Source organism: Monodon monoceros, unplaced genomic scaffold (assembly GCF_005190385.1).
Source record: "Monodon monoceros isolate NGI ecotype Baffin Bay Population unplaced genomic scaffold, NGI_Narwhal_1 Super_Scaffold_16, whole genome shotgun sequence".
Taxonomy (NCBI): domain Eukaryota; kingdom Metazoa; phylum Chordata; class Mammalia; order Artiodactyla; family Monodontidae; genus Monodon; species Monodon monoceros.
In genome coordinates, this window is record NW_021703772.1 from 46,393,536 (window position 1) to 46,420,021 (window position 26,486).

The 26,486-nt window shown below is 32.6% G+C and overlaps 1 protein-coding gene across 5 annotated transcripts in view; it reads left to right on the forward strand.

Moving 5' to 3' along the window:
* The window catches only part of CALCRL (calcitonin receptor like receptor), a 104,714-nt gene that overhangs the window by 45,348 nt on the left and 32,880 nt on the right, over nt 1-26,486 (forward strand). For 3 of the 5 annotated variants that reach the window (XM_029225607.1, XM_029225606.1, XM_029225608.1), the window contains 7 exons: nt 14,477-14,566; nt 14,743-14,840; nt 15,895-15,987; nt 18,232-18,364; nt 21,065-21,175; nt 21,275-21,387; nt 22,781-22,872. In XM_029225607.1, coding sequence (XP_029081440.1) covers nt 15,934-15,987; nt 18,232-18,364; nt 21,065-21,175; nt 21,275-21,387; nt 22,781-22,872 — 503 coding nt within the window. In that variant the 5' untranslated portion in view covers nt 14,477-14,566; nt 14,743-14,840; nt 15,895-15,933. Of the gene's footprint in view, nt 1-10,961; nt 10,981-14,476; nt 14,567-14,742; nt 14,841-15,894; nt 15,988-18,231; nt 18,365-21,064; nt 21,176-21,274; nt 21,388-22,780; nt 22,873-26,486 lie in introns of those variants that run through there. The other 2 variants (XM_029225609.1, XM_029225610.1) reach the window with 2 other exon arrangements.

The following is a 26,486-nucleotide window of genomic DNA, read 5'->3' on the forward strand; positions in this document are numbered from 1 at the left end:
GTGAGTTTTCTAGCCATAGCCCCCATCAAAGTGGCCATGAGGCTGTGTTTATCTTTTATTTACTTTCCTCTTCTTCCCCCTCCTCTCCCTCCTTCTCCTCCTTCTCTTCTTTTTTTTTTTCTTTCTGAGATTGCTATTTTGATTGCTGTTTAGAAAGACTTTTGATGGAGAAACACTTCTCTCTGCAAAGACAGACATGCATAACACTGCAGCCTGAGTTGCAGTTTGATAAACTTGCCCCCAAAATACTTGGGGTTTGTTTTGAAGTGACCAAGACAGATTTCAGGATGTTGTGATTCTTTTCTTTTCCTCCAAAAGAAGAAAAAAAAAGAAAGATCAACTTACTGGGTACCTAGGGGACCATTTCATATGACTAATTTATTTTCTTTTAGGTTATTTTAACTCTTACAAAACATTTATTTTCTGTAGTAATTTTTTTCTCTTTATTTGGAGAAAATTCCTACTTCGGTGGACAGATTTTTCACTTGATTTAAAATGGTGACTTTTTTTGGTAAATTGTCTCTTCTGTTGTTTCTTCAGGGTATTTTGCATTTTCATGAAAATGCACTGTCTTAAGATTCAGTGAGAGGAGGGGCAGTCAGGTTAGGAAAATGTTTTACTGTTGTTGTTAAGGCCTATTATACCATGTCAAGAGTGACAGGGCATTTTTTTTCTTTAACACATCCTGGTCCAGTTAAGGCTGAGATTCAGAAAAAGTGCTTGCACAACAATTTAGCAGGAAAGAAAGCTATTTTAAAAGTCTTTTGGGAACATGTTTGTGAAACAGGAAAAAACATAAAATTGAGTTGATAATAGCACTCCATAAAGGTTAGACTCGCTGAAAGGGACTTGCCATCTTTTTTTCACAGGGAACGTGTTGTTCTTAAGCAGCAGTTCTCACTTAAGCATGGCTTAATTCAGCAAGGAGCTTCTTCCTGTGTAACTTCTTTTGCAATGGAATATCTATTTTTAAATTACAACCCAGATTTAGTCACAGGACTAAATAATTAAAAATAAGCTGTGTTTGGTATGTGCAAAATTACAGCAGTTGTAGAGTACATCATGGGACTTGGTGCCTGGGAAATGTTTCAAGTCACATATCCAGGTTTCCCCACATTGATTTCCTAAAGATTCTCAAGTTCCTTCAAGCCTGCACCTTTACCCTTACTCACACAAGCCTTGCTCTTTCATGAACCTATGCCTTTGTGTTTGTAGTTCCTAGTCTCTAGAAAGCTCTATCTCTATCCTCTATCAACACACAGCCTTCCTTTTGAAGGAAGGAATTCCTTAAATTCCACCGGTGTTTTTGAAATGTGCTCCAATTCAATTCCATGTACATCTCTTAGAGTACACTGTCTAATCCTTTCCCATTATAGACAGTGTTTCTGGAAAAAATGGCACCTTTTACTCTTCTATTACATTATGATGAGTGTGAACATTTTATTTCAAGGCCCTTCCTTACTAATTTCCAGAACTATCTAGACACTCTCAGGCATTTTCTTCTTCAGAATATCTCATCTGTACTCAGATATTTTCCCACACTTGTTTTCCTCTGTTGTAGACCCTATATTACTGACTGGAAGCCAGATACTCATATTAGAATTGGGGGAATTCATTTAGGTTAATTACACTCAACTGAATTCTAATATCTTCATAGTTTAACCTTTTTAATATCTCTGACTTTTAAATATTGCTTTCCATCCCCATCATTATTAATCTTAGTTCCAGCCTCCATGATTACAGTATTTTCTTGCCTCACTTACTTAGAAGTCACTGCAGTATTCTAATTCATCTCTGTACAACTGCCCTTGTCACCATCTCTGAATTAACCCTCATACTTTGTAAGACGAAAATCTTGACGTACTGTTCTACTACTTAATTCCCCTACAATTATTATTATTTTTTTTTTCTGCAGCTGGGCTAGCAAATATTTTGAATACTTGTCATTCCTTCTTAGGATGATGCCCATGGCAGACATCACTGATGCATCAGTGATGCTCACTGAGCCTAGACTCAACCTCATCACTGCTCAGTGCAGCAATACTGCCTGCCATCAACAGCAAATCAGAGTAGGCATAGAGATGAAAATCTATAGCCTAGAGCATTAAATCAAAACTCTTCAATATGACAGAAAATACCATCTTTAATTTGCATCCCTGTCTTTCAAGAAAGCCTTATCTCATAAGTACTTGCATCTTTTTAGCACCTGACACTTCCAAATTACTGATTTTTTGAAACTCCACATAAGTGTCATATTCTATATGTTTCTCTCTACATGCATGAGCGTGCACACACACACACACACACTTCTCCTATCTAAAATGCATCATTCTATCTGATCAGACACTACAAATATTTATTGACTATCTATAATACTTTATTATCTACATTTGTACATCTTTTTCCCCTACAAGATTTTTTACTATCTCTAAGGTAAAAAATTATAGCATTTCTGGATCCCCAGTATTTAACATAGCTTTTGATATATATTATATATTTCAAACAAATAAATTTTATATTCAAATGAATATACTAAAAATATTAAGGTGGAATTATGTTTATTGGTTGTGAGAAAAAGAAATCTGTAAAGGAACAAATTTTAGTATTATCAACATTCTGTTTGATTCTTTATAAAAATAATGAAAAATAGAGTTAATTTTAAATAAAGTGTGCATTTACTTGAGACACACATTCCCGCCCTCTTTTTTCTTTCCCTCCTTCTATCCTTTTTCTCTATTCTTCTTTCACTTTTCTTTTACCTATTAATAACGTCATAAAAGGGAAATATTTGGGATATAAGAATTTTTTTTCATTGTGCTAGGTTTTACCTATTAATAACGTCATAAAAGGGAAATATTTGGGATATAAGAATTTTTTTTCATTGTGCTAGGTTTTTGTTGCAGCACGTGGGCTTCTCTAGCTGTGGCATGGGGGCTTAGTTGCCCCATAGCATGTGGGATCTTAGTTCCCCGACCAGTAATGGAACCCGCATTTCCTGCATTGGAAGGCAGATTCTTAACTACTGGACCATCAGGGAAGTCCTGGGATATGGGATTTTTAACCAGGGTTTATTTCCAAGAATGAACCAAAGTTCAATAATTTCTATTCTCTTTCTTGCTAATACTCCTGTGTGCTATTTCTTTGTTGTTATGGTTTGTAATCACACAATTAAAATATGCCTCAAATGAGATAAAAATATCTGCATTTTTGTATACAAATTGTCAGTTTCTACTCCTATCAGAAAATGAAATAATGCTATAGAAATGTAGAGAAAAGAAATTACTGTCAAGAGAAAAGAGATAAACAACTACAAATCCTATTTAATTTAGGGAAATTTTCTTAGATATCATTATACTTTTTGCTCAATTGTGTATAATGGTTATTTTAAGTAAACATTTATTCTTCAAGGGAAATGTAAAATTTTTTTGTATGAGGTGAAAGCAAATTTCAATGCAAATGTACTTTTCCTTACAAATCAAAACGGTACTAAGCATGTAAAATAGAGTTGATTGGGTGTTGTTGAACATGAGATAATGCATCAAATTGAAGGGACAACTCAGTATACATCCATGTAAACTAGGCAGGTTTTTTGGTCAATGTATTTTGTTTTACAACATGAAAATTATTTGTCCTTTGACAAAGAAGAGAGAAATGAGACTAGATGTTCTACTAAATCTAGTGTAAATCTTCCCTTAGATATACACACCTTATTTTGCATTTACTTTTTAAGATATAAATCATATATAGTCCATCAATTTAAAGTGTATAATTCAATGGCTTTAGCATATTCACAGGGTTGTGCAACTATCACCACAATCTAATTTCAGAACATTTCATCACCCTAAAAAGGATCTCCGTACCCATTAGCAATTACTCCCCTTTACCACTCTCCCCCAGCGCAAAGCAACCACTAATACGGTCTCTGTTTTTATAGGTTTACCTGTTCTGGACATTTCATATAAAAGGAATCACATAATATGTGTCTTTTGTGGCTGGGTTCTTTTACTTAGCTTACTGTTGACAAGGTTTATCCATGTTGTAGTATGTATAAGTATTCCTTTCTTTTTATTGACAAAAAATATATCATTTGGGGAATATATCACATTTTGTTTATCCATTCATCAGTAGATAGACATTTGAGTTGTTTCCACTTTTTGGCTATTAAAAATAATACTGCCATGAACATTCAAGTACAAATGGTTTTTTGGATATATGTTTTCATTTCTCTTAGGTAAATATCTAGAGTAGAATTGCTGGGTTATATGGTAACTCTATGTTTAATATTTTGAAAAACTGTTAAACCACTTTCCAAAGCAGCTGTACCATTTTACATTCCCACCAGCAATGTATAAAGGTTACAATTTCTTCACATCCTTTCCTACTTGTTATTGTCTTTCTTTTTCACTACAGCTATCCTGGTGGGTATGAACTCATAACTTATTGTGATTTTGAATTGCATTTCCCTATGACTAGTGATGTTGAACATTTTTTTCATATGCTTATTAGTGATTCATATATCTCTGTGGAGAAATGTCTGTTCAGATATTTTGCCCATTTTTAATTGGATTGTCTTTTTATTATCTAATAGTAGTAATAGTTCTTTGTATATTCTGAATACAAGTCCTTTATCGAATACGTAATTTGCAAATATTTTCTCCCATTCTGTGAGTTGCCTCATCATTTTCTTGATGGTATCATGTGTAACACGAAAGTTTCTAATTTTGTTGTAGTCCAATTTATCTTTTTTTTTTGGTCACTTGTGCTTTTGGTATCATGTCAAAAAATATTGCCTAACCCAAGGTCACAAAAATTTATTCACTTGTTTTCATGTAAGAGTTGCATTTACTTTTTGAATTAGCTATAAATATCTTATTGCAGGCACATATTAGCTGTGGATTATCCAAGGGCATATATGGCTAAGGCTATTTCAAATTTAGAAAAAAACAATCACATCATAGATATATTGGGTGGAAAAAGTTAGTTTATGAACTCATATTGGCTGGGCTTGGAATATGCTTTGGAAATGAATAATGATGTCCTGCCTTGGTGAAAAAGAAAACAATTTGGAGATATTTAGATTACAAGGTGTAAGAGAGATTGAAGTCATCTTATTTTACAGGTCAGGAAATTGGGGGCTGGCAGTGTAACTATCTTAGGCTCGGTAAAGCTAGGCAGAATGCAAAATGGAACCTTCTTAGTAATCTTTCCACTACACTAGCATTTCTCAAATTGTTAGTTAGAAACGTGTTGGTTGCAAGAGACAAAACTCCAAATCAATCCTGTTTAGGCATAAAATGTAACCTGATGGTTTTTCCCTGATAACATTAAAAGAAATGTCCCGGGGAGAATTTTGACAGTACAGATTGGATCACATTTTCATGCCTAAATCAACCTAAATCAGAGGATTGTGCTAATCTGACCAGTTTTCAGTCACTTCCTACCTCAGTAGAGCAGCCTCACTTGAACCAGAGGGAATAGATTTTCCGGTGGAAAGAGAGGTTCATTTTTTCAGGGAAAAAAAGAAAGTGTGCCAGACCAACAGTATCAACAGAGTTCCCGTGGTTCCGAAATGCTGAGATATGCTAGTAGGTGGTGTTTAAAAAAATTTTTTTTGAGAAAGATTGAAAACAAATAACAAAAATACCATAACTTTTATGATGGACTATTATGTTAATTCAAATTAAAACTCCAGCAGAATTATATACTTTCTGATTTTATTGTCTGAGGAAGAAAACATGTTTTCGCATAGAACTTGATTCCTGACTTTGTGGAAGGGAAATAGGTATAAAGCTCGTAGTCCAAAGAGCTGGAAAGTTGTATTTTGTTTCTATGCTCTTGGGCAAGCAATTCTTTCCATATTAGATCTCCTGGAGGGAGATTGTTCCATCAAGTACAAAGCAATTTTTTTCAGGTTCCCACCTACCTTTTACTAATTAGGCTGATATTTGGCCACTTGCCTCTTTCAAATAAAAAGAAGGTGACCAAAATCACCGGAAATGGCTAATTATGTCCACAATGGGAAAATTATTCCCATGAGTAAGTACTTCAGAGTATAAAATGAAGTCCTAAATTTAATCACAATATTATCTCTCTTTAATGGTTATTCAACTATTCACCCTGGAATGTTCATTAGATAAGCAAGTAAGCATAGAGTCAATGTTTTTCTTTTTGGTTCCAATACAATGTTAGTAAAGGCTGTTACAGTCAACCTAAAATTAAAGTCAAATTTGAGAGGTTTTATATCTTGTTTTTAATTGGATTAGCAATGTTATATTCTTTACAGTGTGACTGATTACAATGTGTACAATTTGCTAGAGTTTTAGTTTATATAAGCTCAGTATTAGGAAATATGCAGTTACTTATTAACTAGGTGGACATTATATTTGGAAGATACTTGTTATCATTCACTTAACTCAATATTTTCATAACTGATTTAAATGACAATAGAAACAATCATATTATTTCTACAGAAGATAAAAAGTCAAGATGCTTATGATGATCACCTTGAAATATAGGATTAATTTTCACCTATAATGCTATTGAAATTGTAACAAATAACTTAAAACATGTATGAACTTACTTATATTATTAAAAACTTTAATGTGATATAATAATAATAACTAACATTTACTGTGTTCTAAAATGTTTAGGTACATTATCTCATTTTATTTTCACAATAGCCTTTTGGTTTAAAAACTATTTTGCAAATGAGAAAACTATTCTTACTGAAGTTGTTTAACTTGCAAGTGTGAGGCTGAGTTGGGTTTTAAAATCAGGAAATCTTACTCATATTAGTAACCAGTACAACTACTGCCTCTACTTGTAACTGACCTCACACATTGTCCCTCAATTATGCTAATTATAAATATCAGTTGGATGTTACTTTATTTCAATAACTTTGGAAAAAGGAAAACTGTATCATTAGCAATGGGACAATATTTACAATATATGTTTTCTTAGCATTTGGAATTTAATGGTTATTATTAAACTAAGGTGTCATTTCAAAAATAAAATACTTTCTGGAAGTTTTTATGAGTTTTTATTGCCTTTTTAAATATTAGATGTGTTTTTATACTAAGTCACTCACAGGATTTTGATAAATTAAATGTAATAATCTTTCTTACTCTTTCATTAATTAACTTGTTGGGTATATTGTTGCATCATTTCTTAACATGTCCTGTAATTTTTGGCACTGTATGATTTTTAAATTTTTACCTAAGTCATTTTCTGTTAAATGAAAAAGAGATAAAAACCAATGTAGCTAAATTTCAGAAATTGTTGGTTTCCAGTATTAGGAGCATTAAGGCTATTCCAATGATGATGGTAATAAGTTTAGCTTGGCCTAGGTGAACTGATCAGATTCCATTCTGAGAAGTCTGGCAAAGGGGCTTATGAGGAAGTATGTTTGCTTTTCTAATTTCAATTTTCTGCAGTGCAGAAGAGAGAACTAGCCCTTTTTTTTTTTTTTTTTTTACAAATGGCCTTTCAAAAGTAAGAATGGCTCTTAAAAAGAGGCAGTATATGAAGAGGTGAAATCAAGATGTGATTTTTTTTTTGGCCTAGATACATTTTCCCTGAATTCCCATGTAACAAAAGAAAGAGCATCTAGCCAAATGGTCCACTTTCCACTGTCTTAGATTCAAACTCAAACTCCTTTTGGGTAATTGGTAGTAGGAGACCTAGAGAAAGTCTTCCTGAGCCAGAAAAAAGTTTCAGGAAAGACTTGGTTTCAAGGATACTTGGGATTTGGGTTACTTTCAACAAAACTGTTCCTATACTAACCATTTTTTTCTTTTTATATAAATTTTGAACCTTTATTCAATATTTAAATTTATCTTATCCTACTCTTTTGTTTTACAAATGAGACACCTGAGAAGGTATGTAACCTGCTCAAGCTCATTGAAAATGTACTGACTGAGGCCCAGCACTAGCTTCCTGTCTTAAATGTTGTGAAATCATACTTTTTTAGAACCTCATGAATGACTCTTATGGACTGTGTTTAAAAGTACTGAACGAATCCTCTAAAATCAGTGTAAGATTACCACTATCTAACTTGATAAATATTTTCATTGAGAGCAGAAATCTTAATTTGTGTTCACTTCTGTCTCCGTGCACAACTAAGTGAAAGTAGTTGCTCAAGAAATAGGGTAAGATGACTAATTGAATTTCTAGAAGTACTTCTTAATCTAAACTTCATTTTAAAGTGCTTGCAAGTGAGACAATACATGTGCTTTTGATTTTGGTACCTTAGCAGAATGGCAAGTCTGAGTTGTCAAGCCATTTACTAATAAAAGTTAAAAAAAAAAAAAAATCAAATGTCACAACATTTCTAAGGAAAGGAATTAAAAGAAGAAATTGTGCCAGAAAAAAATTATAAATGTGTCTTATGAATAAAAATAAAATGCAATGCAATGAATGAATGGCCAGTTAAATAAAACAACTGAATAAGCAAAATAGAAATGTATTCTGCACTTTTTAAACCTTAATTATCCAAATAAATGACTCAGTCCTCTGAGTCAGGATGGTGTAGGACAAAGGGGCCCAGATTTAGGGTCAGAGAATCTGAGTTCTTAGCTTTGTGTCAGCCCTAAGCTTCTATGTGACCTTGGCCAAATCACTAAAATATGTATGCTGGTTCATTCAGTTGAGATTAGCATTGTGACAACTGATTGAAATAATATAGTAATAATGATAATAGCAAGAGCTAATGATTATTGTGTATTTATTATTAGACAAATTCTTTATATCTATTATCCAATTTAACACACTGACAAGATGAGTTATGATAAAAATTCTAGGCAACATTGATTCAGCCACTATTTGTACACCCACTTTCAGGTCAGGAAATAGATTTAGTGAGTTTAAGTGTTGCAAGAGCTTAAGTTTGAAAATATGGCTCTCTGACTCCAGCATACCTCTTCTAACAAGGATGCAGTAGCAAACAAGAAGCTAAAGATCAAGTTGAGTACCCATTTTCTAGTTGGGTAAACCATGCAGAAAAAAAGGTGAATCAATTTTCTCAAAATCACACAGCAATTTAGGAGCAGCTAGAAAGAAATTCTGCTAGCTAACGTGATTGCCTTGCAGTATAATGAATACATAGACAGTCCCCAACTTACAATGGTTTGACTTTATGATAACGTGAAAGTAATACACATTCAGTAGAAACCCTACTTTGAATTTTGATCTTTTCCCAGGCAAGCAATATGTGGTATGACATTCTCTTGTGATGCTGGGCAGTGGCAGCAGCTGCAGCTCCCAGTCAGCCACAAGATCATGAAGGTAAAAAACGGATACACTTAACCATTCTGTACTCATAAAACCTTCTGTTTTTCACTTTCAGTATAGTATTCAATATGTTACATGAAATATTCAACACTTTATTATAAAATAGTATTTGTGTTAGGTGATTTTGCCCAACTGTAGGCTAATGTAAGTGATCTGAGTATGTTTAAAGTAGGTTAGGCTAAGCTATGGTGTTCAGTAGGTTAGGTATAGTAAATGCATTTTTGACTTATGATATTTTCAATTTATGATTTATCAGGAGATAACCCTATCATAAATTGAAAAAGATCTGTATTCTAGAGTTAGGAGGAATGACTGACCAGTTGGGAAGCAGAAAATTACCACTTAGTTTTGATGGGAAAATTAATTTTTGATCAGGTAAGTATTTGTACCTAGTTTTTACTCACAGCTGTAAAAAATTGCCACAAATTTAGTGGCTTAAAACAACACACCGTTATTATCTCACAGTTCTATAGGTCAGAAGTCCTATGGGCTTGGCTGGTTTCTCTATTCCAAGTCTCACAAGGCCAAAGTCAAGGTGTTGGCAGAGCTGTGTTTTCTTCTGAAGATCCTGGAGAGAATCTGCTTTTGGACTCATTCAGATTGTTGGCAAAATTCAGTTCCTTGAGGATGTACAGTTGAGTCCCCATTTGCTTGCTGGCTGTTAGCTCTCCTAGAGGCCTATTTCTGGTCCTTGTACATGAGCTCCTGCATGGCACAGCCAGTAATGGTGCATCAACTCCTTATGTTGCCATATCTCTTCTGCTTCCTTTCTTCTGCTGCATCACTCTGACCTTCCTCTTCTACTTTGAAGGGCTGGGTTTAGGCCTACCAGGATAATTCACGATAATCTAGGATAATCTTCCTATTTTAAAGTCCATAACCTTAAAATTGCAGATTCTGGGGATTAGGTATGGAAATCTTCGGAGGCTCATTATTCTGCCTACCACAGTATTCTTCTGTCTATCCCACTGGTTCTCAAATTTAGCTGTATATTCCTGTATCACCTAGGAAATTTGATAAAATGCTTATACCTGGGCCACAGTCAAGATGAATTGAATCTGAATTTCTTGGACTACAATCCAGGCAATGACTTTTTTAAGGTATCAGAAAATTTTAATATGTTTGAGAGCGTTGAGAACATCCCAGAACACAAGCTTTCTTCAACTTGACTAAATTCATTTTGTAAGTAACCTACTCAAAACATACTTTATATACCCTCTTTATGCCCCCACTTTGCTAGGGTGTGGAGTCACAGAGATTAATATGATGCATGTCCTATTCTTCCTGTGCTCACAATCTAGAGGCACAAATGGTACAAAGGAATAATTACAACAGTACATGAAATGTTTTAAAATAGGATATTTGAATAACTTGCTCTGGAAGTTCTCAGATATTAATTATGCCTGAGAACACTGCAGAATATTTTGCTTGATTTATACTTAATAGTACTTTTAAAATAGTCTGGCTAGTACCTAGGGACAGAGGAATATAAGTGTGTCCAGGTTTCAACATGGCCAAATGATGATGATGTATTTATATTGTGCTTCCCAAAATTTAACAGGCCATGAATTTCCTCAGGTGCTTGCAAAAAGTGCAGATTCCAAAGTTCTGAAGGATCTGATGCAGAGGTTCTGTTGTGGGCCCTAGACATTCTCACGTGTTCAGCAAGTTCTGGTGGTGATTCTGATACAGGTGATCCATTAACCCACACTCTGTGGAATTCTGTTTTATGTTACAACAGTAATTTAGTAACTGTTCATTAAATAATGAAAACCCCAAGCCATACTATAAAAAAGGACTTACAGTTTGATTTTCTTACATCAGTAACAGATCTTCAGGAAAGAGAAGTCTATTTATATTTTAATTTTCTTACTGCTTCATGGATTGAAAGTGTTAGGAACATTCCAGGTCAGGATGGGGGTGGGGAATTAAAACCTTATACTGGAATTTCTTTCTCAAAGACTCTAGTGGAAGTAAAGACAGTAATTTGCAAGAATCATTCTAGCACAAAGACTTATGTTTTGCCAAAAAATAAGCAGTGAGGAGAGAATAACAGGTAACCAGGTCTTGTACTTGGATACTTGTTTTAGTGGCACAATCTGTTCCACATAGTATAAAATGACAGAAAGAAGTTTGCATTTGTCATAGACATGTAGAATATTGGAATTGAAAAGTGCTTTTTCCTTGTTTTGACTCAGGAGAAATGTAGCTTGTTTAATATGCCATAAAGGAAGGCATGTACCTAGATAGGAAACAGCCTCACTTTGCTCACACAAAGGTTCAGGATACTTAACGGCAAATTAGGTACGTGTGGGAAATGCTTCTGTTAGCCAGCTTTATAGTGACTGGATAAATAAAAGGAGGAGAGAATATGGCTTAAGCCCTCTGAAAATCCAAGATATTTTGGAAATGAAGGAGTGGAAAACAAAAGTTGGGTTTTTTTTCTTAATCTTGGAGTGAACATACACTTTTAATATTAGGGTTAGGTGACTCAACTAAAAATAAGAATTATTATTAAGAAAAATAAATTAATGGAAAGTGTGTATATGTATAATAAAAATCTGAGAAAATAAGAAGCGGGTTTGAAAGGCACTGGATTTATGCTTTTATGTTCTGGTAAATTAGTATTGATTAAGTCACACTAATCTATTATGTTTATGTAGAATAAAACATGTTTTTACACTGAAGTAAGCCAAGAAGATTGGTTAAACTTTGTGGACTTGGAAATGTAGAACTGTTTAAAAAAATGTAGAACTGTCTTGGGCTGCAGATCTACTGAAATTTTAAGAAATGAACCCAGAATGATGCTACATAAAGCCTTGAGTGACTAGGAAGCTATATTTCAAAAGTTATTTGAGGTCTCAAGTCAAAGTTCTTTCTGTGATGAAATCAATCATTTTAATTTTATTTTGGTGATTCTTTGGTCAAGAAGCTTGTAGACTATTTATAAGCTATTTTTTATTCTACGTGTAAAGAAAGTTATTTTGTTTCTAGTAGTAGAACCAAATCTTCCACTTTAATTTTGAGGTGTGATAATGAAATGCTATTTATAGGATCCATGAGGCTAGCAGAAAGAGAAAATGCCAGTAACTACTACTAGTACCACTGTGATTACAGATTCACTTAAGAGTTTAAATTAGAGCTTTCTCAGTTTTGAAGAAGTGCTTTTCCCATGAAACAAACCTAAGCTCACTTGGAAAAATCCACTACCAGATTTAGTCATTTAACTTGACCTCCTTTAATTATGTACTTGATCTCTCCTCCAAATTGAATGGGAGCTACTATGTATTTCACCAGGCAACATGCAACTCAGTTGTCAGTAAATGGTTTAACTAGATCAGAGAAATTTACAATGATTTACTTAACAGCTTAGGTCAATTGATATCAAGTGAACTTCAGCAAAGATAAATTTGGAATAAGCTAAACATAGAAGAGAGAACCACTTGCTGAATGAACATATGAGAGGCTGTATACAAAGAACCAATAAGCTAAACCTAGGAGTACAAGTAAACATACTTCTCCTGGTAATAATCATGCCATTACACCTACCAATATGAGGCTCAATCTAAACTGACCTTCATACATATCTGCAATGGCATTATCTATATGCCCAGTCATGATCCCTCCATTATTGGCCTAGGGAGCTCTTGGTGAAAGAGGTGATTCTTCCATAACTACCACTTGCCATATGTGTCTGCTGGTAGGGAAATTTAATGAGTCCTTTGTAGAGTAGATGCCTCAAGCGAATTGGATCACCACATGAAATGGACATTGCTAGATCTAATGAAGAGTACAGGTGTCCACCACGTTTTTGAAAGACTGCCACCCAAACTTGCTGCTGCATCCTTGATAAAATCAGAGATCATGAACCTGCCCCCTTGGTTAGGAGTGCTACAAGTTTACACAGTGCAGAATACAATCTTGTCCCTAGTAGCCCATTTTCCAGATCACTAGGGAATAGGGTAAAGAGAGAAAGCTGTAAAAGTGGAATTACTTGCACTGATCAATATTTTGTGAGTTGAATAAAGTCCTCTTAATTATTGGTGCCAGGATGATCTATTGCATGCTAAGAGATATTTCACTAAGATACTTTTTGGAATTCTGATTTTGAAGCCCATTAGATAAGCAACAAAAATAACTGCTACTGTTACATGAACTGTTTTTCAAATATGTTGGATATAGGAAAACTTCAAACATGTTTTTTAAGGCACTTTTTCCTTCAATTTTTGAGTCCATGTACACATGGAAGGTAATTTAGTCTTGACTCATGTAAATCATCAAAGCATTGCTTCATAAAAACCTATATGATTTCCAAATAAAACAATATCAATATTTCTTTACATTCCTGCTTGTAAATCTGTGTGTTTTATATGTATTTAATACAGAAAAATGTGGACGACTAATGTTTTAAATTTGGCTTAAGCTTTATGACTTCCAAAGACAGTACAGTAAACTACTGCTTATTCAATATCCAAACGACCACAGGACTCAAAACCTGAATAAAGGACTTTATTCTGTAGGAAAGTAAACATGCTGATATAAGAACTTTTTTCCCCAATTTTCAGTGTCAGTATAGATTCAAACACTACTTAAAGTCTTCTAATAGAAGAAATGACAGTTCACTAATAGTTATGATTAGTATTCCTGATTGTAAGCTTAAAATCCTAAAGTACTTTATTGTTTCATTTGTTTATTTATTCATTGATTTATACAGCAAATGTAAATTAACTGCCAGAGACAAAGGATACAAAGATCAATCAGATATGGTTTCTGCCTGTGAGACACCACACAAGCTAGGGAAATAGATATAAGTAACTAAGATTAACACATTCCAATAAATATTAGATAAAATTATTCAAAGGAAGTTTAAAATACAGTTTAATTTAAAAGTCCTTTTATCATACTCTAGTTCTTTGAAATTTACTTAAGTAAAAGATTCATTTAATTGCTAGTGTTTTGACCACCCTGGATAAATGAAAATTGACATTAAGTTTTTCCATATAATGGAAAACAACAAATATTTGTGACAAAACTCAAATATATTGTAAGCAAAACAGATTTTTAAAAATTGGAATAGCTTAATAAAAATATCATTTTTCTAGTGGCATTTTCCTTGAAATTTTAAATTTATTATGGAAATGATTTTGGCTCATTGAAATATTATTAAATTATTATATCAATATTTCAGGTCATGACCCTGGATTTAAGAAATTTTTCAAGACAGTTTTGAGTATAATCCAAGAGAAAATGTGATTTGAGTCTGGAGACAATTGTGAATGTAAGTATTGGAAAATTAGATTTTTCTCATTGTTCCATGCAATAAAAACTAAAATATCAACTCATTAATTTTTGAATTGCAAAAACTTTGATTCATTGTTTTCTCTCTATTACAACATGATTTTTTACATCTAAAATTAATGGAATTCTTCCTATGTTTTTTTTTGGGGGTTGTAGTTTTTAAAGATCAGCTAATAATAAAAGCCCAGTGTAGCTGATTGAAGAGAAAACATTATTTGGAAGATTGCTACAATAAAAAGAAAAGTTTCTTCTAGGTAAGTCATTGATGAGGGCAAGCAATGGCATAGATTCTGTGTGCTAGTTAATGGCATGCTCTCATTGCATGTGATAATGCAAATGCTAAGTAAAATGAAGAAAAGTTTTTTATAATTCTTATTCTAACATTTGCCCTATAATAAAAATCATGACATGTTTCCTAACAAAATCAAATCTAAGTTCATAGTCCACTGGTAAATATCTATTGATTAGATTTTTATCTCCTTTGAAAAATATTTTTTACTCATTCAGTTAAATAAATACTATATTTTATGACTAAACCATGGTCATTTATATTTCATAAAAATACTGCCAGAGTATGTTGATCATGGAACTTAGAGGGAGTAAGCATTATACACGTTACTCCTGCAATGTTTGTCTCTTAGAATTAAGAAGTTAGCAGAGAACTGTATCTATCATTAGAAATACTCAACAGAAATACTTTTATTTGGTATTTCCCATCTCCTGTAAACTTATTTTAATAATATAGATGACTTAGGGAATCTTCTATTTTTGATTAAAAAATTGAATGCTGAAGTGAAGAATAATTTCTATTAAATCATAAGGCCATTTTTATGACTTATGGATGTTAACTCTCAAGAAATTGGCCCAAATACAAATTTTTCCCTTAAACTGTTGAAGAGTCATAAAATTAAAAATAATATTAATACTTATCGGAAATAAAGGTAAGCTTTATAGTAAAATATGCTATCAAAATTTGTGCTTTTATGTTCTCGTGAAACTCTTTTACTTTGTACTTTTTATCCCAACTTTGGTAAAGGTAAAGAAAGTGAGATGTTTTCTAATTACTTAAAAATACATCTGTAAGAGGCTTTCCTGCTTGTAAGGCTAATTAAGTTAAATTAAAATGTATTTAATTAAGCTCTTTAGTACTTTAAGCCATGATGCTCTTAACATTTGTAATATGTAATACTATTAATCCAATCCTTAAAGCAAAATTATTGTGTAGTTTTAACATTTTTTCCATTGAGAGCCATCTATGTTTATTTCATAAATATTGCTAAATTATATTTCTTTTATTTTCTATTGCAGTTTGACTTATATTATATAACATATTTCATCTTGGCTTTAATGATGGAGAAAAAGAGTGTCCTGTATTTTCTGTTTCTCTTGCCTTTTCTTATGGTAAGCATAAATTTCTCTAATGTATCTCCCTATCTATGATTATTTGTTTTAACTTCCAACATACCCATAATTGATAAAGGCTAATAACACAAAAATACATGTAGTTATTGGATGCATAAATTAAGTACATTTTTATATCTAATCAACACAGCAATCATTTGTTTCCCTTCAGTGTACCTTTTTAGGCTTTTAGTCCTGTAGCAGGCACAACAGTATGATAGTGCAGTGTGGGTGGAGGGATGATGAACACAAATGTGCGGACGCCAGAGAAAAGCCATTACCAGAGTTTGAAAGAAAAATGGAATGGCTCTATAGTACAGTCGTACGTAATAGATGAAATATTTTCAATCAGACCTGCTGATTCTGAGTTAGATCTATTAAAAAAGCAATTCCAACCTGTTGATTTTTCTCCCATTCTGCCAACTGATTGACCTGTATTGATTGAAAAGCACTTTGGAATCATGCACTATGTTTTAAATTAATTTCCTTACCTATTCACTCAAATAAGTATTAAGTGCCCATTTTCTGACAGGCATGGATGCTAAGTTTGAGGCAGATGTGTATGTGAGTATGTGCACTCCTGCATGCCTCTGCATGTATATGCAGGGGACGTGGGGCTGGAGGTGGAGGGTAGACTAAGGATGACTAAAAAGCAATTGCTGTACTCGAGGGGTCATAGGTCATAGACATTTAATTTTATTTTTATTTACAGAAATTTTTGTTCCTATTTTTCCCTGTTTCACATTAAAACAGTGACTATACTCTTATTATATGTTGAGAAACTCAGAGACATAATCTCACCTAATTCTGTGTCAGCAAATAATTTTCTTGTAGTGTTTCCAAGTAAACCCCACAAAAATTCAAACAAAGAAACTCAAGAAAAATATAGAAAACCTAAATGGGAAAAAAGCACAACTACTCTCCTGTCATCCTTTGTATTTAAAAACATTCTCAAGTCTAGGAGCAGTCCAAATTCTGCACTTCTTAGATGTTATCTTAAGTAAACAGACTGAAATTCAAGAAACAGGATTCCTGTTTCTTCAGCTCCCACCCTCCATTGAGCATGCCAATGAGCTGCACAGGCCAAAGTTGGTTCCCTGTAGGTAGTTCTGTAACAGATTACCAGTCCGATTATTGTAATTTAAGGAATTGTGACCGTTTCTCTTGAATTCATTCAGACAATGTGCAAACTTGAGTTTTTAAGTAAGAATAAAAATGATATTGATTTTATGCAATTCTATAAACTGAGAACAGGAGGAAAGAATTTTTTCTTGATGTTATAAATTTCCATTTATTATTTGTGCAGCACAACAGCTGCATAAATCTTTATTAAGAGATTAAAACCAATCAAAGAATTAAAAAGTTAATATTAAATGGTGGTGAGGTGATGGTGAAACTTGAGTGGTGCCACATACTGAGGGACTTTTACTATTTATTTTAAATTTAAATTAAATTCAACTTCCTGCTAGAGAATAGAAAATCAAAAATAAGGAAACAAAATAGGAATAGAAAGATAACTGTTTATGGAAAATAATTAATAGGAATTATGCAAAAGCAAAGAAGAAATAAGGTTGAAGAAAGGTTTATACAGGCTTCATGCTACAAAACAGGAAAAAAAGTCATGTAGAAATTAAAGTATAAGTGAAGCTTAAAATAAAGCTACTAAAGTGGAAGAATATATACCTTGCCTAAAGCCTTTATTGATGTGCATACAATAAAAATTCTGTTTACCAACATCATAAATGAACTTGTCATTATTTTGATTATCAAAATGTAATTATAAAAATGGCAACAATTTTAAGCATTTACCATGTGCCAGATACTTCCCCTCTGTTATCTTGATACTATTTTATCCCATTTTACAATAAGAAAGCAGAAGTTTTGGTAGTGGTAGAGGGGGTGGTTAAATATCTTGTCTACACTCCCAGGTCAAAAAATAGAGGTGAATTTTGAATACAGCTGTCTGCATTCCAGATACATGGCCTGGAGCTGGCTCCCACAGTCTTCTGAGAGGGAACTGTGGACTGTGCTGCTCACTGGGGCCATTGGCAACTCTTGGTGGTGGTTTGAAATTGGACATAGTAGGGATATTTACACCACGGAAACTGGCAAACACTACAAATCAGGAATTTCCCCCCAGAGCCTGGTGACCCTGCAGTACATCACTGCACTTACTGTTTTCCAATGTGACAGACTGCTTCTCACAGACATTCTCACTATTCTGTATTTTCTTTAATCCCTTAGATTCTTGTCATAGCAGAATCAGAAGAGAACCCTGGTGACTTAATTCAGTTGGGTGTTACTAGAAATAAAATCATGACGGCTCAATATGAATGTTACCAAAAAATTATGCAAGACCCTGTTCAACAAACAGAAGGTAAACATGACTAATTTTAAATGCATTTAAAATATTTTTGAAAGAAAACTACCTCATTACATTATTATGGGTCCCTTAGGTCCATTCTTAAAAATGGGTTAATTGCTAGTTTTTCTGGTATATGTGCAGTTTTAATGATTTACTTATGAAGAACATTTCACGATGCAATTATCTTGCCTGTTTTTAAAAATTCTAATAAAAATATGTGTGACAGGGATATTTTTAGTAACATTTTTTATGGTATAAAGATATTTAAAATATCAAATAAGTATGTGTCTTGGATTAAATCAGTGACAGTTGATCTTCAGTTTATGTGATTTGTATGTCTTTTTTTTCAAAAGCTCCTTGATAATAGCTTAATAAAATGACAAATAATTTTTTTTTTTTTGCACATAACATACTTTGTGTGATACATTTGGTAGCAAAGATAATGAAATCCAAGAGCTTCTGTTTCCATTAAGATATTTTTAAGGTATTTTTGAAACATTTATTGAGGGCCTACTAAGTGCCGTATATATGCTTCAATTCTGAGAAGACCAAGTAGAGTTGCCAAATTTAGCAAAAGCAAAAACAAGTCCTGTATTTTACCTGGCAACCCTAAAGGCAGAGTTATGTTCAAAATGTAAAATGCAACACTCATAGTGAAACAAAGCAAAATGTGAAGACTTTAGATATTTTTAAATCTTTAAACCATCAGTGGAAACAAAAAATTTAACTTTGGGGGAAAATATTTGATAGTATAAAATACAATGTTTGTTATATACATGAAATGTTAAAAGTAGGTTATTATTAGTATTTGTAACTGTCAAAATGAACTTGCTTGTGAGAAAGAGAAAAAAAGCAATTTTTCCACATTGGTCAACTCTTGAAACCTTAATCTAACTGAACAATACAATTTGTTCATCTTCGGAGAAGTAGTTAGATATATCTGCCAAAATATTTTTATTACAATATATATCCAGTTAAAACATGTCTTTAAAGTATGCCAGACAATGACAAACTATGTGATATTAGCTCAATAGGGATTGAATTATCAAGTAATTAAAATTTGTATACAAATTCTTTGTTAACTGATCTGGCTTCTCACTTTATTCCATTAAAATCTAAGTGTTGGGCTTCTCTGGTGGCGCAGTGGTTGAGAGTCCGCCTGCCGATGCAGGGGACACGGGTTCGTGCCCCGGTCCAGGAAGATCCCACAGGCCGCGGAGCGGCTAGGTCTGTGAGCCATGCTCGCTGGGCCTGCGCGTCCGGAGCCTGTGCTCCGCAACGGGAGAGGCCACAACAGTGAGAGGCCCGCGTACCGCAAAAAAAAAACTAAGTGTTATTGGTTTAAAATTATTGAATTAACACCTTCCAAATCATCTAGATATGTGTGAAAGCTAGCTTCAAATCTAATTGTTTAACAATAGGAATATATTTATGAGGGTTTTATAATAAAATAATTTTGTGATAAAATAAGTTCAAGATCACTGCATAATAAATCTTCCTCTTGGAGAGTCATAATACACTTTGTAATTTTAAATACTCTAGAAAATCTTGCTATAAAGAAGTGTTTATTTTAACTTTGTGTTCTCCAAATCTATTTGATTACATAATTTTTTAATGGAATACCTACTCATGTCTCACTCAAATGCCATACAACACAGTTGGAAAAATTCTAGACCTGGCAATCTATCATGCAGCCAGTGTTGCGGAATCTTTTGGAGCAGTATAAGGACTTGTGTGTGAGGCTTTCTAAAATGGTATCAGGAAATTTTTCTCTGATAGGCCACAAAATGCACTTTATTTAGTAATATGTGGATGCAAGCTGTTTATATGAGTTTGAAAATCTCATGAGGGAAAACAGACTATCTGAGGCTTTTTTTTTTTAACTAGAATTATTTAGATTTTCAGGCCAATAGAACTTTTTCTGCTTCCGTGAAGCCTAGATTGATTCTGAGATTGCTGTACAAATCTGTTAATAATAATAAACATCTCATGCAACATTCAAGTTTCTATCTATGTGTGCTTACCTAACAAGGCGGAAAATTACTCTCTTTGATTACAGACTTATAACTTTGGAACATTTTGGTCATTTTATTTCTCTATGTCTTTAAAAAACTTTACATTTTTTCATGTAAGAGGCTCTTTCTCTTAATGTTGGTAAGAAAAGAATGAGAGATTAAACGCTCTACTTCATTTGAAAAGAAAAGGAAGGAAAGCAAGAGCTAGAATTTGGTGGAGGCACCTAAATAAGTATGTGTCAGGGTTAATGTCGTGAAACAGGAAATATTGGAATGTTCATCCGTTCACTTCAGAAAATACTATAACTTGCCCTAAGAATACAGTTTCTAAAATAAAACATATTTTCAATTTCCCATAGTTTTTGAATTTCAAGCATAGGGACACTAATTAACCACTACTTTATGGTTAAGAAAACCAGCAAAGACCATGTGATTTATTAAATAAATAGCTACATTTGAGAATTAGAATTAAAGCCAAACCTCATTTTTTTTAGATATTTCTAAATTTAATTTAACAATTAGTTATTCTAATAATTACTTTGTGAATAATCCAAGTAATTGTTATAAAGATTTTATATGATGTCTTCATTTTCAGTAGACAGTCTTTATTCCATGTCAGTGTGAGTCTACCATTATTTATGTCTTTCTATATAACGAGAGAGAGTTAGTAAGCCCTAATTTCTACTCTCCCCTTAAGGCATTTATTGCAACAGAACCTGGGATGGATGGCTGTGCTGGAATGATGTTGCTGCAGGAACAGAATCAATGCAGCACTGCCCAGATTACTTTCAGGACTTTGATCCTTCAGGTAAAAGCAGAAATTTATATACAAATATCCTTGACATCTATTTAATAAACCCTAGGTTAACTAAATTACTGTTTCCTTTTTTCCTTTTTAATTTTAAAGAAAAAGTTACAAAAATCTGTGATCAAGATGGAAACTGGTTTAGACATCCAGCAAGCAACAGAACATGGACAAATTATACCCAATGTAATGTTAACACCCATGAGAAAGTGAAGGTAAGTAATAATTATAAATTCAGATTTAATTTACACTATTTTAAAAGTTAGTTGCTGATACAATATTGGAGAAAATTTAGCTAGTGTTCATTCCATTGTAAAGCCTTTTCATCATAAAAACAATGAACAAAAATATCTTCGTAGAAATAATTATTGATTTGGTCATTACACCAAGGAAGCAATCCTGCTAGGTAATTCAGTGTCTCAGTATTGAAGTTCAGAATTTTCCAAATTAAACATACTTTAAAAATGTAAGAAAAAAGAAAATTTTCAACTGTGGTGGAATTCCTATAATTACGGTCAGGAATTGTGCTCAAGTAAACAAAATAAGCCCAGCGGGGTTTACACAGTTCCCTCAGCAGAAGGCTTTCGTTCTGACTGGCTATTAGGTCACCCTCACTGGCATTCCCACTTTTAACATCATACATTAAAGTCAAGGTTAGTCACAGTTTGTCTCAACAATAAAGCTTCGATACAAAGTGCCTGCATATATTTGCACGTGTGTGTATATTGAGGCCGTTTGTCACAGTGATTAAAGCTGAGTTCTGATTTCTGACTTCCTGTTTCTGCTCCTTACAAGCTGTGACCTTGGGCAAGCTGTAACCTCTCTCTGCCTCAGTCCCCTCCTGTGTAAAGTGAGGATACTAAACCCATCCACAAGGTTTTCATAAGAATTGACTTAATACAAGGAAAATATTTAGAAAACTAACAAGCCTATATAGTAAGCATTTGATAACTGCCAGCTATTATAATTATAAATCATGTATTCTTTGCTTACTCAGAGAAGGGTTTGAAGAGAATTATAAAAATACACAATAAAATGGTAAGTTACAATAGAATAAAGACAAAAATCAGAGAAAAATTCAAAGCCAAGATAAAAACTTTATTTGTACAGATCAGAGGCGCCTGTAAATTACTGTTCTGAGACGTGTTTTGGAGGCTCAAATTTGTCAAACGAAAAAAAAAAAACTCAGTTAGGAAAGAAAGCCTTATCTGGCATTTAAGTCTAAAGAAACAAACAAAAATCATTGATTTAAGGTGCACAAACTGATAGAGTGAAAATTGTCAATGTCCTCCAAAATGATAAATGTTGGTTTTCATATATTATACAACGTAGATCAAGAAATTTATTTCTTCATATGTTTAATATGTGACTCCTAATTTCTTAAATAAAAAGAGCAATTTATAAATCTTGATATCACCTGATAAATTTTCATAGGTATTCTTCATTCCAGATGTATTCTAATACTCATTGGCTTGAAAACTAAATGGTAAGGCTATCAGATCACATGTTTTTAAAAATATGTTATTTTATTGATTTTGAGCTTATACACATGTAGAATTATAGTATTGATATGAGCCTTAATTTTTTTTTTATCCATACAAATTACAGACTGCACTGAATTTGTTTTATCTGACTATAATTGGACATGGATTATCTATTGCATCACTGCTTATCTCACTTGGTATATTCTTTTATTTCAAGTAAGTACATGTAAAATTTTTTTTTAACTTACTGATTATCTTTGGTGAATGCAGTATCATGTGCATGTTTATCCATGTGCTGATAAAATTTATGAAATATAGATGATTTATAATGTTTAAAATAAATTGAATGTTTAAAATAATTAGAAGTATGTTGACTTTATCTTGACTTTATAAAATGTAGAGAATCAGGAGATTGATAAAATATCTGAAGCCTAACTTTACAAAATGAGTATGCATATAAGAATGAAGTCATGCAGTAAAAAGGGAGCCAAAATGAATATGTAAACCTATCCTTATTTGCTTTGGAAACTGCCAAATATTATAGACCTTCCTAATTAAATTTTCAACTTCTTGGTCAATTTTAGTATCAGTATACATGGTACATTATAAGAACTGGTATTTTGTGCAAAAAATAGCAATGACATTTCATATATATTATTAAAAATAATAATTTCAATATATTATGGTTAGGTTAATTTTTCTGGTTTGGGGGGGTCATTTTTAAAATAGTTTTTAAATTATATTTTGAAATTTACTTGAAGTTTATTCTTTTTTAGGGTGGAGGGAGAGTCAGCTCCAATTTCTTTTTTTTAATTGAAATATAGTTGATTTACTGTGTTTTAGATATAAAGCAAAGTGATTCAGTTATGTGTGTATATATATATATATATATATACACATATATATATTCTTTTTCAGATTCTTGTCCATTATAGGTTATTATGAAATATTGAATACAGTTCCCTGTGCTATACAGTAGGACCTTGCTGTTTGTCTATTTCATATATATAATAGTGTTATCTGTTAATCCCAAATTCCCAATTTATCTGCCTTCCTCCAATTTCTTGATTCAACCTATCAACTGTGTTTTTTTTTAATTGACAGGAAACTAAATTCTAAAACTGCATAATTATCTTATGCATTAACATGGTCTTCATGATTTTGATCACCACCAGTAATTAAAGAATTCAGTGTAAAGAGAAAGTAGCTATATTTTATTGTATCTTCATCACCAGTGTCACTGCCATTGTCTCTCTCTTCCTCTCCTTCCTCCTCTTCTTCTTCCCTCTTCCCTCCTCCTCCTTCTCCCCCTGCCCCTCCTCCTTCTCCTTCTTCAACAATTATCTTGGAACATTAGCAGCTTCAGAACCAACTAAAGTAGTAGCTGCACATCAAAATAATCCAAATCCAGAAATTATTAGACACCTAGATGTTAGGCTCATTTGTAACTGGAGCACCAGCTTTTAGCCCACAGTTCATCAAATATTCAAAGTACATGAAATAATATACGAACCAACCAATGATTATTTTTCATGGGATCAAAATCATGGGATCTAGAGATTGCATCATAATTGCTGTTTTTGGAAACTTGCACTTTCTTAAGAATCTTCAATACCAGTTACTTTGGGGAATTTTTAAAAAACTTTTTGTTTTATATTGGATACAGCCACTTAACAATGTTGTGATAGTTTCAGATGCACAGCAAAGCAACTCAGCCATGCATATACATGTATCCATTCTCCCCCAAACTCCCCTCCCGTTCAGGCTGCCACATAACATTGAGCATAGTTCCCTGTGCTATACAGTAGGTCCTTGTTGGTTATCCATTTTAAATATAGCAATCTGTACATGTAGGTCCCATACTCCCTAACTATTACTCTGGGGAATTTAAATGGCACTTTTGATTTATAACATTATCGAGGCACCATTAGAAACCGACTAAAAATATTCCACTCTGAATAAAGCTAATTCAACATTTGAGTGCATTTTAAAATGTGACTTTTTTTTTTTTTACTAAATTGTGTTAAAACATGCATCAAAATAAGTTGAAGAGACTTTTTATCCTAAAATATGGAAAATACTTCTTAAAGAATAAAATTTACTATACTATATTTTGTAACAAATTGCCAAAATGTTCTTGCTCAAAACAAACTGTCAATTCTCAGTCACTGCCTTTATAATTAGTTACATAATATCAGTTGCTTATATACAGTTTAATAAAACTTCGTGTCTTTACTCTTGAATATACTCTTAGGTTATGTAAGATTTTTGAAATGAATATTTTGGAGTACGAAAAACTTCATTATGACTGTCTAATAGATTGAAAACTGGAAAATAAACCATTTCCCAAAGTGACAATTTTTAAATAAAGTCCTCGGGTCTACAGTGATAAATTATTTATGCTAATTGACAAAGTGAAATAATGTTACTGATGATAACAAGCTTATTGGTAAAATATGGCACTAAAACTCAGTTAGTATTTTATTTAGTACATTTAAAAACACAAAATAAAATTAAAATTTCAAAATCTCACTTAGTATAAATTTAAGAAAGATATAGTTCTTTTTTCTTCTTTATTGCTGAAAACAAAATCTTTACAATTTAAAAATGAATGTATCTAAATTTGAAAAAATGACTCTCTTGGATCTTAGAACTAAATGATACAAGTAATTCCCTAAAATCTATGCAGTACTCTAGAACTCAGATTCTGAGTTCATTAAAATTACATTTTACCACACATACAAACACAGAGAAGATTAATTTAAATGTAACTAATATCAGCTAAGATTCTTTTTCTAACATGGAGACTTTTATGACCATGACTAAGTATAAAGTAGATCGGCCTCTACCCTAAAAGCATACAATAGAAATCATAAGAGTTATTTAAGACTATCTTAAAAAGCTTCTTGGAGAAAAGGTTATGTTTTAATATTTCTAACCTCAGGAAAAAGAATGCAACCATTAATTAAAAACAAACTAGTCTTGAGAACTGCACTTAAATTTGCAATATTTTTAAAAATTGAGAACAATATAATTTTTTAAAATAAATTTTTAAGTAAAGAAATATATACACCTATAATTCTAATACACTATTGGGCAATTTCATTTATTTTTCCAGTTTTATTTCATACTCATTTGTATTTACTCAGTTTTATTTGTAATGTACAAATTATTTTAACTATTTTTACAACTTAGCATTATATAATTCTTTCCCTGTCACTAAGAAGTTTTTAAAACAACCATTTAATTGGCTAACTAATATTGCATTTAGTTAGTTGACAAAAGCTTACTAAATCATTCTTCTATTTTTGAAAATTAACATTGCTTCCAGCTTTTCCTATTAATAAAATACACTGCAAAAGACATTTTCAGCCATAACTCTCCCCATATTTTACACTATATTTTTAGGCTACATTCCCAGACTTGTGATTTCTTGGTGAAAGGGTATTTATCTTTTTATGGCTCTGGAGATATATCATCTCAGAAGTATTTCAAAATCAACGTGTTCAAAACAAATTCATACTATCTACCTTCTCCTAACCCAAAGCAGTTTTTCTTCCAGAGCGACCCATCTTTACAAATAACACCACCAGCAATCTAGTTGCATAAGCCATAGACTTAGGAGCAATCTTTGATACCATCTCAGTTTTCCTATCATTCTCTCCTCATACTCTGTGGATAAAACCTCCTAACAGCCCTCCAATCTATCCATTTTGTTTCATCTCTCCTGCCACCACCACCAACCTAGTCTTATCTAGCCTCAGTAAGTCCACTTTCACCATCTTCATTCAATGCTAAACATCGCAGCCAGAATATTTTCAAAGATTTAT